Below are 17525 nucleotides of genomic sequence, written 5' to 3' on the forward strand. Positions count from 1 at the left end.
GTTATTGTAATCGCGTTGCATACTGAGGAAAAAATCGATAAATCGATAATTCTTTGCAATGAAAAAATAAGGGCGATATTGTCTTTGGAGGGCACCAGTTAAAATAAAAGAGAAAAGAGAAGAGTTTAAACTTGATATAAACGCATCGCTATATTGCGCAATAATATTGTAATTTAAATATATATAGTAATTGTTTTATATACACTCTCGTCAAACGCCAACATAGTTTTGCTTTGAAAAATAAGGATTCTCTTAATATTTTATCTCGCGTTTGGCAAAAGTCCGAACGTAACCAGACAACCGCGAGCAAAACACAATTAATTCTAAATTGATCTCAATATCATATCTTATGTAACTTTTACTATTATACCTACTATAAATCTTAGCAGAATCAAAAATTAATTTATAAAGTAGTAAAAGACACAATTTATGTATTATCAACCATCCCAAAAAATATTACTTTCAGTTTAATTAATAATTATTTCATATACTATATTTAATTTTATTTAACTTATTATTGAAATATTGGACTGTATGTACATAAATTAAACGTTGAAAATGTATTTTTAAAATTTTTAAACAAAGTTAGAAATCAGTACAAAAATTTGAATAAAAAATACGAATAATTAGACAATCTTTTTTTTATCGTGCAAAGGATTAATAGCAAGAAATTATTGACAAGTACTCACTGGTTTGATTTTGGAAGTAAGGGTCATCTCTGTCGGTGAAGAACCAGGTCTGCAAATAGAAACAAAAAAAATTCGTTATATTTTGCATACTATATATATATATATAATACCGACATACGCGACCACCTTTCGATTATACCCGATGCGGCGCAATAATCAAGCTACGGCACGTACGCGTTCGATTGTTTACCGCGGACCATCCAGCCAAACGCATCACGTATCGATCATAAATTTCAATCCCTTTCTTATCCCTTCGAAGTGCATGGATCGCTCCATTCACCAGTTATATGCAATAAATCTTATCTTATAGCCTTGAAGCACTTTGCGCCACTACGATACACTTCTCTCTCATTTTTGTTCGCGAGATAGAAATCATAACAAGTTTTGAAAACAAAACGGGAGATAGAAACGTGCACTTGTTAAGAAAAGTATCATATGTAAATGTTTCGTTATAGACGCGCGATATCACAAAAACGATTATTATTTATAGAAATCATCACCAAAAAAAGCATGGGCAACTCTAATCCTAACTCGCGCACTATATCGCATATACGTAGAATATTCTATTTCCGCAACTACAAAACTATACTTGAAAATATAATCAACATCTTCTAGTTACGGACTGTAAAATAATGTGTATGTTGTAAATTAAAATGTCTTCGGAAGAAGATAGATAAATCTTATTATTAGAATTCTCTTTTGCTTTAATCGCTGTCCAAAGTAAAAAAGTAAAAAAAGAAAAAATGCCCAGAACGTGTGATAAATGATAAAGTGGCATACTTTCAATTAAGAACTATTCAAGTTTCTCGTGTATTTCGTCGCGCTGGAAAATTTATCTCGGAGCACCGCGAGCTGAGACTTCCCATTTGTATCTGTCGCATCGCACACCCTTTCCGTGGCACTTGCATCTGGACTCGTACGTATCGCAGCGTCGTTACGTTACGATCAGCGTACGCTGCACGTGTTAAAGTAGTCGCTTATTTTTAGTTCCCAGGAGAAGTAGTTCCCTTCAGGAAGTGAACGAGCAAGAACAACCGAAGGAGGAGGTGTGGTGCATCCAGACGTCAGAAGCATTGTCCCAATGATTTTCACGCGGCGATATATCGCGTCGGTTCTATAAGCGACCGGGAAAACCGAAGAACATAAAAAAATGCGATGCTCGGTTGCGTGATTTTACATTCGCCATTTCCACTACTAAAGCGGTACGTTAACAAAATTCCACGAACGCAACTTAATTAGTAGAGAATTTCGACGCAATTACAGCATATCTCTATAAAGGCATACCTAATATCTCTATAAATTTTTTATCGGCCGATCATTAAATGCACACGCTGCACATACCAATACTCGCGTTCTGTTTCATTAATTAAAATAGAATTAAATCGCTTATATTGAATTGATCACACAAAGCATTACATAAATAATGCGAGATTTAAATCAATGATACAATCTCTGAGAATAAATTTAATCGACCGCATGTGTATCGGGATTATGCAAGCTTCAAGCAGAATAAACTGCAGTTGCCTCAATAAGTTCGCCTGCATATCTCGCGGATGTAGCTATAGCGGATATCCGTGGTGCAACGTGATAAACGTAAAAATAGCGCGTGTATAAAAGCTCTGCAATTGCAACACGTTTATCTGAGGCATGCGGATAGAGAAAAAAGGGAGAGAGAAAGAGAGACCCGAAGAACTCATCAGCGTTCCCAGAAAGAACATGAATATCCGGCAACGAATGAATGTCGTGTACAAAAATAAGAGACGGGTGTATCGCAATGACGTCAGTGGCACCGGCGTCGTATTACATCGACATAATTGCATTAATCCCACACGTATGTCATACTTAAAAGAGCCGTCCGCGTTAAGCTGATCTTCGAGCTTTTCCCGGAAATTCGTCGAGCCGTCCCGAGTGTTGGTTATTCCGCTCGTATCGCACAGTATCCAACATTTGTGAATGTGTCAAGAGCGTACAATATCATATTAAGACTCGCTCGTTACGTCTAATTAGACGAATTTGTCCTAAAAGCGCGAAAGGAAATTTAACGATTGCGTTTCTACCTACGCGAAACAAACATATTGCCTTCCCCATAACATTGCCAATTTCCGTAAAGAAAAGAATAAGTATAAAAAATGTTTACGAATTTATATACAAATTCCCTATTATAGGATCAATAATAGCTTGATTAATGTAACACTGCAAGCTTGATTAATATAACACTGATGAAACGCGTAACTTCTGACATGTGAGACAAAAGTTTTATAATTAATTAGATATGACATTTTAATATATCGAATGGATTGTGTGCTACAATTATTCTCGAACACAGATGACAAATAAGTAAAAAATGAATAAAATCCAACATAAATATATTTGACGCTACAAAAGAATGAATATATTTTTGCGTGCAAAATCTTGCAAAATTTTAGTCTTTTTATGTCTAATCCTTTTTTAGACGTACGGGATTTTTACGTAATCTACAATCAAAGAGAATTGGATAAATATCTATCGCTTGGCGATGCCGATGGTGCCGGTAATGATTGATTATATCGCATTGGAGGTCAATTGAAAATCGCAGCCCTAGCAACTCTCAGCGCAAATAAGAGCAATGGAAATTATATAAGAGGAAATAATTCGCCGAAGCGCAGTGAGCTCTCATCGGCGGCGCGTCGCGCTAAATTGCATCGGACCTTTTAAGACTTGCTTAAATAACCAAAGTAATCGACCAATTATCTAAAGCCAGTTTCCGACCGGCGCGGGTCGGTCTTCGACGATTGGGGGATTGCCGAGGTATCGGCCGAGTCATTCTAAGTAACGACACCCGACTTTGACCCGCGATCAACCCTCGAGATCTCGAGAGGTTCTTTTTATGAATCACGAAAATTTGTACCTAACCATGTGTGTCCACACCTCCGCTAATAACACGATAATCGAACGGCATGACCATCAAGTTTAAAGATAGCCGCGCAAGAAAAGATTTCGTCAAATTTTCGGTCTCAATAAAGGTTACAACTAAAAAAGCTTAGTCAAAAAAATTTCGAAAAAAGTATCTTTATTAAGCATAAAATTACCAAAATTTGATTAAAAAGATTTCAAAGAAAATGCTTTTAACCACTCTTTTGAATTGTAATTTGGAAGTAATGGAAGCTTATTAATTTGATATTTCATTGTTCAGACTTAATAACAGATATTGCAAAATCATAACAAATAAATTTTGGATATATTTTGAGAAAATATCGACTCAAAAAACTGATCGAATGAATTATTATCAGAATAATCAGAATTAAAAATTATTAAACATTAAGATAGTATAAAAAATATTCGCAGATACATTATGCGCATGTAATCTTTACTGCTATTATAACAATCCAGATTTTGTAACAAGACATAAATCTCAATTGTTTTCTGGATTTCCAGGCGGATGTCTAGAGAACGACTTAAACGAACGGATATTAACTACTTGATCCTATTACATGCCACGTAAAACACCGAGCCCATAAGAACGAGAAAAGAAGTAGGTGGCGAGGTGTATAAATGTGGCTATTAAAGGTCATTAACAGCGTCGTAAGGTGGTGGCCGAAGGGGAGATAGGGAGCGAACATGGGGATTGTGCCAACAATAAATGCGCAATCAATGTTCCTCCTCAATGGAGCGCATTATTAAAACGCATTACTTGTGATATACGACGTATTAATAATCAAAACATTGCGACCTATTGCTCACCTCTGTCCAATTTAGGAGAGAAACTTAACACTTCGACAGCGCGCTACTGCACGCAATACTCTTGTTTTTCTTTTCTTAAACCCATAAAAGCTTATTTTAAGACTCCAGAAAAGAGTTTTAACATATATATACTAAAGACAATAAAATTGTATTCTAAAATTGAAATTGTTAAGTGCAAAATACCATAAGAGATTATTAACTGATTATATAAATAACATTTATATATAATTTTCTCTTTATCACAGCTTCTAAGATAATTTCTTTTCACATATAGATAACGTTATATTAGTCGCAATTGATTGCATAATATTTACAAGTTTTGTAAAATAATTATTTAAAAAAGACTGTTTAAATATAACTTATTGTTAGAGATATAATACCTAATATTTAAATATAATTCATACATTTCGTCAAAAAGTAAACAAGTGCCATTCTGCATTTCATGATTTCAATTGAAACTTAATATACTTTTTTACTCCATGCTATGGTATCAATTAATCTTCAAAGCTCATGGTGCATTTACGTTCATTTTTGCTAAGACTGTTTTGTGAAAAATTAAGGAAATTTTTTAAGGAATATCTAAAGAAATCGATCTACATTTTCCAGACTCATTGCTCCGCAAATAATTTTGAACCTAGGCAGGTGGGGCTGCAGGGTTTCTACTCAAGTCTATTATCTTCACCTATATAAATCAGCTACCGTAAATTGGACTCGTAAGGAAAGAAAGAACAAGTTTTCTAATCGTTCAAAATTATTGATTAATTTTTTTTATTCGCAAAATTCTTTATCTCTTTCGGATACTCTTATTTCACCGTTTAAAACATAGGTACGTGAATTTTATAAATTATAAGTGTTTTAATGAATCATCTCTCTTTTACAAGTGCACCATTTCATTAATTATGCGCTTAAGCTGCGAACATGTAATCATTTGAATCGATACTCGTTTACAATATAAAAAAGTTCCTTTTATATATACAATTATAATCTTTTTTTTTATACGATATTATATGCACCGAGTGCATCGGATTTCAGCAACAATACGTGAGAATCAATAATAACCCCGATCTCACACACGCAAATTAAAAAACGATCGCTCCAGCTGACTCGCAGGATCGTGGCGTATCGTTTAATTATCGAGAAAGAAACAACGAAAAAGGTGAGTTCGTTGAAAGTGCTCGTGGGTGGACTAAGTCGGCTAACGCGGAGGTCGTCAGGGTCGGAGGTAAATCGTGAGATCTTCCCACGAACCACAAACCGTACACACAGCCGTATACACAGACTTTTATTATTCTCATCGCACTTTTTCTCGCTCGCATTGCGGAAAATGCGTGCCGACGCGAGTCACAGGCAACGTGCAACGCGAGCGTACACGTGGAAAAAGCGTGAGATCGACGGGAGCGAAGAGTAATCCAGATACGAAGCAAATTAAGACACCGCGACACGTCATAAGAATTACGAATGCTGCTTTCATTGCGGACCCAATTCGGATAATCTCATAATCTGTTTCAATCCTTATTCCTCAAAATCATTGACGTATATTACGCATATGAATCCTTATCGATTCTTAATTCAATTCATTCGAAAATTCAGAGCTTTATCACTGTATATAAATTGTATTCTTGCGTAATAAATGGCAATTGAAAGATATGAAAACAAATATGTAATAAATACTTTTAATGACATTTATTTTTATAGATATGTATTCTCATTTTTATTAATAACTTGAGGCTTAACTTAAACATAGCGATATTAAGTATAAAAAAATTTAATAACATTAAACTGATCAAATGGAGACTTAGAAATTTATAATATAAAAAGAGTGTTGCAATTATACAATTGAAAATTAAGACTCGATAAGAAAATATCCAATTGCCAGAAATAATATAAATAATATATAGATAAATGCGCATAATAATATATATAACAATATATACATAATATATATAAGTAAATGAATCGAGGATTGTAAAATGAAAAATTAGAAAAATAAAGTCAAATCACAAAATGTCAATAAACAACGCGAACAATAAACGCGAGATAATGTACCCATAACTGAATTCGCTGAAGTTTGTTCCCTGAAGAGTGAAGAGCGTATAGAGGAAATCAACCGAGATTACAGGAAACGCGAGAACTCGTGCAAATCCAGGTAGTAATTACCTGGAGGAACGGTATATTAACCCGGCGAAGTGCAGAAGGACGCGGAAGCCGAGATGCACGAGTATTTTGTTTCTTTATCCGACGCAAGAATCATCACCGGCATATGAGAATTTCTCAAGGTTCTTCATTAGTATTAATTATCAAAAAATGCTTGTTCGTTGTCCTACCGATTCCTATCAAGTACTAGACAATACTCGATACGTACTCGATGTTTTTCGATAAATAAATGTGTAAAAATAAAGATATATAATAATGCGCATATGTATACACGTAATTATTTATTATGTTAAATCTGAATACAAATATGTAATTTATACTAATGAAGATAGCGTAAGTGCCGTGCGCTTTAAAGAAAAAGATTTTAATCTATTATAATGTATATTTATTATAGTTTAAATGGTATTATAGTTTAAATGGTCCAATCAATTTAATTATGTAGCAACAACATCGCGTAAATTTGGCGAGGAATTGCGCCTCTTGTTTTCGCAAGGTACGGACGGCACCGGCGATATTATTCGAAAAGGCAAATGAGAAATTGTAGGGAAGGAAGAGTGGAACGAATCTTATTCCCACGGCGCGAGAAATCGTGAATTCACTCTGATCATCGGCGACACGGTCTACGGTAAATACGCGCGAATGAATACGCTTCGATACCCTTGGATAAGGCCCAACGAGTCGTGTACAAAGTGTGGCCTATTCCGCCCCGCAAGAAAGCGCGTAGATAAGTCTCGCGATGATGGAGACATCGCGATAAGACTGTGCGTGCATTTATCACATTTTAACACGATTAACTCTTATGGTTCTCATCCGCGTTCTCTGTTCTTTTCACGAATAATAGCAAATAATTAGAATCGAGTAATAACGAATAATATTCCTCAAAAATATATTTTTTTTAAATACCACGTAATTTTTATCAAAAAAAAATATTGCACCCGTGTAAAAACTAACTTTAACATTGAAAATATTACTAAATACATTAGTAATAAGAAAACATGTCTAAATGGAAAAAGAAAAGCGGTTATATTTAATTATACGTTATTAATAAGTATAGATTCGAGGTAGTTCGAAAGTTTGCAAATGCTGAGCGACATCAAAAATTCGAAATACACTCAACTGTTTATAAAGCAAATAAAACTTATCAAAAATGGTAATAAAATTAATGTACCGTTATGAATGAAACAAAAAGGATACATAATCATATATCGAAAGGTAACCCAGTTATTGAACAACAGTCTCAGAAAGCTTCATTATTTTCAGGCGATTGGGCTATATTCGTAATGAGGTTGACGGAACACAAGAAACGGGGTGATCGAGCGACGCTAATGAATCCGGGATATCGGCATTTCACGGCGATCAGCGCGGCTTAAAGAGGCTCACCTGATTCCTGGCGAACTGGAACCACGTATCGACGATGGCCGGCAAGCGGGAGTGATGATAGTGCTTGGTGGTCTTCACGCTGATAAACACGTCGTCGAGATTCGTGGTGAACGGTGCCATAGTCGCCGTCGCCACCGGCGGCGTCACCGCCGACTCCTCGCTGATTAACTTTCTCAACGCCGGCACCTCCACTATCACGCTTCGGCTATTCACTTCCGCCACGTTCATCTCGTCGACCCACTGCGACACACACAATTACCAGAATATATTATTAAAATAAAAAGAAAAATGCGTGAGTTTCTCCTGCGGTGAACTTTCCTCGGCGCGCGGCGCCAAGAGGTATTGAGAAAGGATTGAAAAATATTTCTTACGACATCAAATTACTTTCATGGCCACAATGTCGTTTAATAAAACAGGATGTCTCTTATTAATATTAACAGAGTAATTGATATAATATATCGAGATAGCTGATTATTATGAAAATATAATTATAATGTTTCGCATTAACACTTAATTTGTTGTGCCGATTTGGATTCGATTTTTTCTCCACAAAGGTATTTTCTATGAATTTGTCTATTCTTAACATTAAATATCTTCACAATGTTTCTTTAAACTTTAATTTCGAACCCTATAAAAGTAAAATCTACTTAATATTACTTAAGAATGTAATTTTTTTATTTAATTTACGCTACTCTCTCAACCAAGTTTATAAAAATGCAATCACTTTTAAATGTTAATTATTCAAAAACTATCAATGTCCGAATATTTTTGTATACCATATGTCTGTGACTAAAGCATTGATGCGCAAAATGCTTCCGTAGACATCACGTCATCAGTTTCTCAGGTAAACATTGTCAAAATTAAGTAAATAATAAAAAGCTATAACTGAACCTAGATACTTTTAACGCGCGTATGGATCTTATCAAAAAACGGTATCTTTTCTCTTTTAATATAATGTAACTTAAACGAGTGTGAGTAAAATTATAAAAACTATCATATCGCTTATTTGCTACAACGACACATAACTGCAAAAGAATAAATGGTGAGAACTAAATAAAGAATTGATATATAGTTAGATATTTTTATTCCTTTACAATCAGTTATCCTACACTAAAATCACATTTAAATATACATATATGTATAATATTACAAAATTTTAATGATTCAAAACATTCAAACTCATTTTCTATAAAACTTTTTATTTGTTTAATTGTGTCATTAATTGTTGCGGCAAATAGACGATATATCGCAGATTTATTTTAATTTTAACCACGGAATGTATTAAATGCAAGCTCTCTTCTTTCTTTCTACATTCGCTCAGAGACAAATCTAAAACTTTAAACCTCGCTTTAAACTTATCTGTCGCATCAAGGGTAGGTATGCGGCGACGACAACCCGACATTTCAAGCAAGGTTGTGCCGTAAATTTCAAGATTACATCTACATGAGTCATTTACGTATTATTTACGTTATGTTTAAAAACAAGTCTTTTTCATAGACAATTGAATATTATAAATTGAATAATTGATTGATTTCTTTAAACTGTACTTTTGCAAACAGTCCTACAAAAATAAAAAGTAATTTTAGACTAAATTGCATTTCAGTTATAATTTATTTATTAATTGTACAGTGATATAAATTAAAGATACATGATACTAACACATATGTAAATGCAAAAATATTATTTACATTGAACTGTGACCCTTTAAACGACAAAAGGCCAGTATTTAGTTGCAACGCAAAAAGCATGCATGTAATATTTCTTTTCTTTTTTCATAGAAAAAACCAAAATCTTTAAAATCATTGTTAATTTTTTATAGTAATTTTCCTAAAAATTGTGCCCAAATTAAATAATAGTAACTAAAAATAAAATTGCAAACAAAACATAAATTTCTGATATTTCTGACGAAATAGAAATGTTCGATGATCCGTAGATTATTCATCGTTTATATGTCACGTTAAATTATTTTGCGGACAAGGTAAGAGATAGCATTAGACATGCAGTAGACACTATATAGAGAATTGTGAGTTTACCAAAGATTGGTTTATAGAATGAGGAAGAAGTAATAGATAAAATATAGAATAATGAATTAGATAGGGCTAAAGGAAAGGCGTTGAAATAATTATGGAAACAAAAAGAGGTTAGAGTAAGGAAGAGTAGATAGGAGTAAGTATGGTTGCATATATATATATATATATATATATATATATATATATATATATATATAATATATATAATAAAAGGTATATGAGTGAGTTAAATTACTTTATAAACCAAGTCCACTTCTCGGCATAAGTTGAAGTTAATAAAAATTGATTAACATTTTTATTACATTTTAAATAAAGACCCAACCCTTTGATTTTGAGTAATTTCAAGCGAAATATATATACGCCAACGTTGTCAGTCGGATTCAAACGATCTCGTTCGACTCGGTTTTGGCTGGCGGGCGAACGCAGGCGTCACAGGACTGGCGTCCGCGTCGCCGGGACCTGGGACAGCAGGGGGATCTGGGGAGATAACGCGACGATAACGATCGTTCTAATTACCTGGCGCGGTGCGACGGCCTGGTAGAGAAGAATCGTGGCGTAGGCGGTAGCGATGACGAGCGCCAGCGCCTGCAGGCCACGTCTCGTCGTCGGCAGACCTCGTGGCATCATGCCCGGGCCGACGGCGACGGCGACGGCGAGCGGCGTACGAGCCTGGGGGCTGCTAACGGACTTGCAGGGCCACGGGCCCCCACGTTCCACCACCGCGGGATCCGCGCAACGATCCTTCGGGCTCATCGACGGCCGCGCCGCTCCGTCGCCACCTTCATTTCGTCCCGCGAGCAAAAACGCGCGGACCATTAACAATTCGACACGCCGGCGAGCGCGCGTTATCTCTCGCTCTCGCGAATTCGCGGGCCTTCCCGCCGCGCAGTCACGTGATTACCGCGCCAACTTCACGTCGTTTCGCGATAAGCACCCCCTCGCGCGCTACTTCTCTCCCTCTCGCGACACTCGGATTCTCGAACGCCTCGATGCCCTCGATTGTCTCGTCAATCACCCTCGCGCACGGTCACTGTCGGTTCACGCGTGGCACCATTGTAACATTTTGGATTTCGTGTCAATTCGTGTAATCGACCGATTCGGAGCACGCGCACACTTATCCGCGCGAACGACGGAATTCGCGCTTCGCTGGCACTCCGATTGTCCCTTGATATTCGACGCACTTCATTTCGGAATCGAGTACCGGTCGTGAACTCGGCACGAAATCGACCCTCTAAGTTCTAATCCATACAGAACGAGATCCATGCGTTAAGCGAGAGAAACGCATCGATGTAACATCGCGCGCGCACTTTTCCGGACGTTCGAGCCCACCGTTTTTCCGTTTCGTCGAACTCCGTCCGTTTGGCCGATCGTCGGACAGCCCGCAGCCGTCAACGTACCGAGAGACGGGGTTGAGGTTGGGGAGAATAGCGGTCCGCGGGTTACGGTGACGGCGTGACGCGAAACACAATCCGATTCGATATACAGCGCGAACGCGTCCACTGTTACCCGACGCACGACGGACCACCGACTGATCACACGAGCCTGACGAGCCGTTGCCGTGACTACGCTGTAAACATCGCCATAGCAGGCTGGCACGTCGCCGGCCGGAAAGGGGGAGAAGCGGTGTCGAGTGCCGAGCCAAGCCAACAGGCGTGCGGCCGCCCTTGAGAGGGGATAGATCGAGAAACGCGAACACACAGTACACACACCGGCACACCGCTTTTTCGAACGTCACGCGCCACGCAAAATATACCAAAAAGAAATTTTTTTTTTTAATAGAACCGACTTCAAAAAAAGCTCTAAAAAGTATTATAAAATTTTAAAAAAATTAAAAAAGCTTTAAAAAGTATAAAATAATTAAAAGTATTAACTTTTAAGAATCCCTTTTAATTTTTTGAAATCGGTGCAAAATTAATAATACTTTTAAGAATATCTTTCTATTTTATCGCATGCATCTTGTTGTGGACGAAATTTGCAACAAAAAAGGACCCTTGTATTTTTTTCGTACGACGAACGCTGATTTTTTTATTGACGCGCAAAGTTATCCAATATTGCGTACAGGTCGCGGATATAACGCTTGTTTTACACTAAAATAATTATTTTTTATTAAAATTTACGTAATTTTTTGCATTACTATTAAACCATATTGCAAAGCCGTTTTCAACACATTCTCTTATGTTTACTTATTTATTAAAAAATTGTTTATTTAAAAATTATTATAAACAATTAGAAAAACATGTTATATTCGTTGTACTCGTCGTCTTATTTCAACTCAAAAAATGTTTTTAAAAAATGTATTCATGTTATTTATAACATTTATTCAAACATACAGTGCATTTTTTGACTATTTTTCGCACCATCTCTGAGCCAATGGTGCGTTTTTTGTGATTTTTCCAGTAGACCTAATCCACAAGCATTGAATATATGTTCTTTCTATGTGATAATTATTTTGACATTCCTTGGATACTAAAATTATCCAACACGCAGATGTTGATGAATATTAACATTTGCCTCAAGATCGTCAAAAAATCGTACGTTTTTCAGTAAATTTGAGAGGTTTTTTTTTTTAAGGAAAAAACACTATTGACTTTACCTCAGAGGTGGTGTGGAAAATAGTCAAAAGATGCACGTCTGTATGTTTGAATATAAAAAAAAATGTTATAAATAATATAAATAAATTATTTAAAAACATTTTTCGAGTTGATATGAGACGACGAGTACAACGATTATAACGTTTTTCTAATTGTTTATAATAATTTTTAAATAAACAATTTGTTAATAAATAAGTAAACATGAGAGAATGCGCGTCAATAAAAAAATCAGCGTTCGTCATACGAAAAAAATACAAGGGTCCTTTTTTGTTGCAAATTTCGTCCACAACAAGATGCATACGATAAAATTCGTCTCAAATAAATTCTAAGGTTTGAAAACAGCGAAAAACTAAGAGTAGTCCAAAATATCAAAATTTTTTGCTTACATAGCTACAAACTAAAGAAAAAGGGTCTAAAAAATCGGTTACACCGTGAAAAGTATTCTTTGTAGTTCTCAGATGATGTGTGATTTTTTGGGAATTTTTAATTCCATTTTAAATGACTGAAAAAAATCATCGACGCAACATCAAAAAAACGATGAAATCGAGGGTTTTCGAGATCCGAGTCTCGGACTTTGACGGCGCGTGCAAGCTAAACGACTGACTTGACGATAAATGTTGTTCAGATCATTATTGTAGATAATTTTACGCTCTACAAAAAAGGTACATATAGTTAGTTACCCTATCTTGCTTAGTTTTCGAGATATTTGAGAAAAAATAAAAAAAATCCCGTTTTTTGTTGATAATATTGTTAATAACTTTTTAATGCGCATTAATTATGCGAAGCAAAATTAATCCCACTTACAGCACCTTAAATCAAAGCGATTCATGGTGGTTGCAACTTGAAAAGAGTAATTGGAAGGTTCGATGTCTAATATGACTGGCCTAATAATTACTAAATTAATTTGGCGCCGACTTCAAAAATCGAAAGAAATTCTTAAAAGTATTATTAATTTTGCACCAATTTCAAAAAATTGAAAGGGATTCTTAAAAGTTAATACTTTCAATTATTTCATATTTTTTAAAGCTTTTTCAATTTTTTAAATACCTTTTAGAGCTTTTTTTGAAGTCGGTTCTATTTTTTTTAATGTTTTATTTTACACTTTTTTAGTGCTTCATTAAATTAATATGAATAATTATTATCGCATATTTTCTTACTGCTCCGTACATGATATTTTAGCGCGATATTTTATGTATATACTAAAACCTGAGGATTGCTCTATTAGAACAGTGAAAACCGCATTTAAATCCGTCCAGTAGTTTTAGAGAAAATCGTGGACATACATACACGCTGAATATAGAACCTCCTTTTTTTGAAGTCGGTTAAAAAGTGCCTTTCGGTATGCGAAACGTTTCTATAAACGACAAGCATACCCGCGCGCACGTGTACCTAATATAAATATATGTTATATTATTCCATGCGGTGTTAGTTGATCGAGATTTACATCGCAAAAACAACTTTCGCGAATTCGCGTAAATTCGCGTTTTGTAAAAAATTACATTTTGTATGTACGCAAAGCAAAAAAATAATGTTACATTGGCAGTATTAGCTAACAGTAGTCTTAATTAAAAATAATCTTATTAATTTATAAATATCATGCTCTTGTCATGTTTACAAAAAATGTTATTTATTTCCAGGATCGTGCAAAGATAAGGATGGGACTTTTTACCTGAATTTAGTATTTAAAAAGTTTTAAGAAAATTAGAAAATATAATAAAACAATATAATTAAAATTACACTTATTTATAAATAAGTACATTTTTAAAAAGAAAAGCAGAATATCACAAAATTGTGAAAACATAAATAGAATTACACAAATAGAATTTTATAATTCTATAATAAACTAAAAAACTTTTTCGATCCAACTGATAATGTAATTAAAGAATGAAAACTACAATCTTCTGTTATTTCATTTTTAATTGATAATATTGTACAAGCGTTTACTCTTTTTTGTAACATTGAAGATTATTGTAAATTGTAAGTATGATTTTAATTTACTAAAACTTCTCTCAGCAAATTTCACAGTTATATGTATACAGTGTAAAATATACTCGTAAAGCTGATGAGAAAAGCAGATGGAAACAAAATTAATATTGGCATACAAATTATAATTTAAATAAATATCTATTAATTTGAAATTAATATGCATCCGCAATACTTCCTTTTGCACGAACCTGTTTGTTTTATTAGTACTGTTGTTAAATTAACAAGATTATTTTTAATTAGCTAATGCAGTCTATTTTTTCCGTGCACGTAAAGACTAAAGAGTAGTCTTACGTATTAAATATTAAATACTAAATATATATATTAATATTAAAAAAAAAATAAAACATCTTGTCACGTTACATTCAGACGAAGTAACGAATTTCGCGTTAGAAGCAAGTTTTGATGAATTTATTTTGGCTGAGAATATTTTACTTAATTATCACATTTCAATAATATATTGATGACATAATAATACTGAAATGCATATCTGAAAGACATCTATATGTGTATTATTTTTCAAAATAATAATCTGTTCTTAAATATAAGGCTAACATGTTATGGACGAACCCGATTCCAAAACGAAGTCATCTCAATCATAAACATTATAATTTTCAATTTTATCTATTTTTTATTATATCATATGTATATTTTACATTGTCGCGAATTTAACAGTTACACCAATAAAGCTATTATGTATAAAACATTTGCATTATCTAAATCCTCTAATATGTTGGTCTTAAAACGACAAAAGAAAAGAGAAGTATTAATAATATATGTACGTAAAATTACAGATTATACAAAAAAGAATATACCACAAGAAAAAATTGATTGATAATTTTTTAATTTATATTTCTATTTCTATTATGCATTAAAATCAAAAAAATAATAATCTACAATTGAACGTAGCAATCTTTCTTAATTACAAAAAAAAAATATATATTAATGATATATGTTTCGTATAAACACATTTTTGTAGTTATACCGATGCTATAGGAAGCAAAATTTCCCATTACAATTACGTAATGGTACTGTAAACAGTAATATTATTCAGCTGGTATAATATAATACAAATAAATATAAATAAAATAGATTGTATATATGTATATGCAGTGTAATTCCATAAAATACTAAATAATTTATCTCATTTACATACGTCATTTATATACGCGCATTGTAACTTTACTTTTATAAATCTCCGTTACTCTTATGTACCTCCGATATCTTTAATTTATAAATTTATTTTCATAATCAACAACGTGCCGCAATCTAATTATCATGTTTAATTTTAATTAAATTCAAATGCCGATTCGTTATATGTATATGTACAGATCGATACTACAGAATGACAATAGTGTTGTGAGCGCACAACGTTATAATGATTAATTAATAATGTACTTGGCAACACCGAGTTGCCTCCAATAGGTAATCCGACCCGAAATAGCAACTAAAGTCGAATTTAAATTCCGCCAAAAACCTGACGATTGCATCGGACAATCGACCTTCCGATGCAAACTGACACCGGAACCTGGAGCGTTCAACTCCAGGACGACCGAAAGCGCTGATGCGAAGGTCAGCGCAAAACGCTGACAACGAGAAGTCAAAACGCTAAGGGCCGGAGCACGAACATTGCCGTAGCGTCTTACGCCACCTTACGTGAAAATTGTCTTACGCCACACGTAAGCCAAACGTACGGCAACGCACATAGAAAAGTAACGTAACGCATGTAACGTATGGTATGTTACGTTACGTTTTTTTATGTGCGTTGCCGTACGTTTGGCTTACGTGTGGCGTAAGGCAGTTCTCACGTAAGGTGGTGTAAGACGCTACGGCAATGTTCGTGCCCCGGCCCTAACTCGGGAGCCCCCGAGTTAGCAGCAGGATGTCGATTCCAACATTATAAATACTGGCCTTCACACATAAAAGCGCCGTAAGAATGTAAACGTACTTAAGCATAAGAAAATCGATCAATCCAAATCGAGTATTTTCCCCTACTGAGGTTCCAGACAGCACAATACTTGATTGGGATTGGTCGATTTTCTTACGCTTATTACGTTTTATGTCCTTACGCGATTTGAAGGCCTTACGCCGAATAGGAAGATCAGGCGGGCAGTCGCTAATCAACATCTAAGCGTTATTACGTGCGTCACATAATTTACCGTCACAATACTGATGATGTCACAATAATTATAAATCGTTATAATCGTTAAGCGACTCAAGTGTAACTCGAATATCGGGACTTAATAGTAATTGGGACAATTGTTAACTCTCTCTTGACACAAGAAATATATATTTCAATTAGTTCATTAAAAACGTTCTCTCGTTTTTATACTAGATAAAATCGATTTTCTTAGGATTTTCTTGAAACTGTGAATATACGTTAATTTAGGTGTACTTTATGCGTGGTATAAATTTCAGTACCTCTTCCGGTATGAAAAATAAAGATACTGAGCCTCAAAATTTCAAAAAAAAAATTTTTAATTTAATTTTTTTTAGTTTTGACATTTTTTCCTTATAGAACTCGACGAAAGGAGCAACTTTGGTCCTTTTGGCCAACCTCGTATCTCTTACCGTTTGGCCTGGAAAACCTTTTTATTAGTAAAAGTTGAAACTTTGATGTGCTCAGTATCTTGATTGTTTATACCGTAAGAGGTACTGAAATTTATACCACGCATAAAGCACACCTAAATTAACATATATTCACAGTTTCAAGAAAATCCTAAGAAAATCGATTTTCTCTAGTATATAAGGACGAGAGAACGTCCTTAAACACGTACAGTGCAACGAGTTAATTCATTCTCCGACCTGGAATTCCCGAATCTTGTGCCGACCCTGAGCACCATAACTCCCGGTTACGGCACAACAGTAGATAACAAACCCTCGGTTGAAAATAATTATACGGTAGAGTATAATTTTAACATGATTGATCGTTGGTAACGTTGCGACGATCAGAACGCGACGGCGCCGACAGCCATGCA

At 34.7% G+C, this 17525-nt stretch overlaps 1 protein-coding gene across 10 annotated transcripts in view; it reads right to left on the bottom strand.

The window, feature by feature from the left end:
- Fng (Fringe glycosyltransferase) overlaps positions 1–11529 on the bottom strand; it is a 159947-nt gene extending 148418 nt beyond the window's left edge. For 9 of the 10 annotated variants that reach the window (XR_013255865.1, XR_013255866.1, XR_013255868.1 and 6 more), the window contains exons 1-3: positions 10490–11525; positions 7944–8183; positions 690–738 (exon numbers count right to left, since the gene is read on the bottom strand). Coding sequence is in view for 2 of the 10 variants with exons in the window: in XM_077399132.1 (XP_077255258.1) it covers positions 690–738; positions 7944–8183; positions 10490–10789 (589 nt within the window). In the remaining 8 variants the exon portion in view is untranslated. Of the gene's footprint in view, positions 1–689; positions 739–7943; positions 8184–10489 lie in introns of all 10 variants that reach the window. The other variant, XM_077399133.1, reaches the window with a different exon arrangement.
- Positions 11530–17525: the final 5996 nt, after the last annotated feature.

Source organism: Temnothorax americanus, unplaced genomic scaffold, assembly GCF_048541705.1.
Source record: "Temnothorax americanus isolate GAGA-0224 unplaced genomic scaffold, ASM4854170v1 Scaffold123, whole genome shotgun sequence".
NCBI classification, from domain to species: Eukaryota; Metazoa; Arthropoda; class Insecta; order Hymenoptera; family Formicidae; genus Temnothorax; species Temnothorax americanus.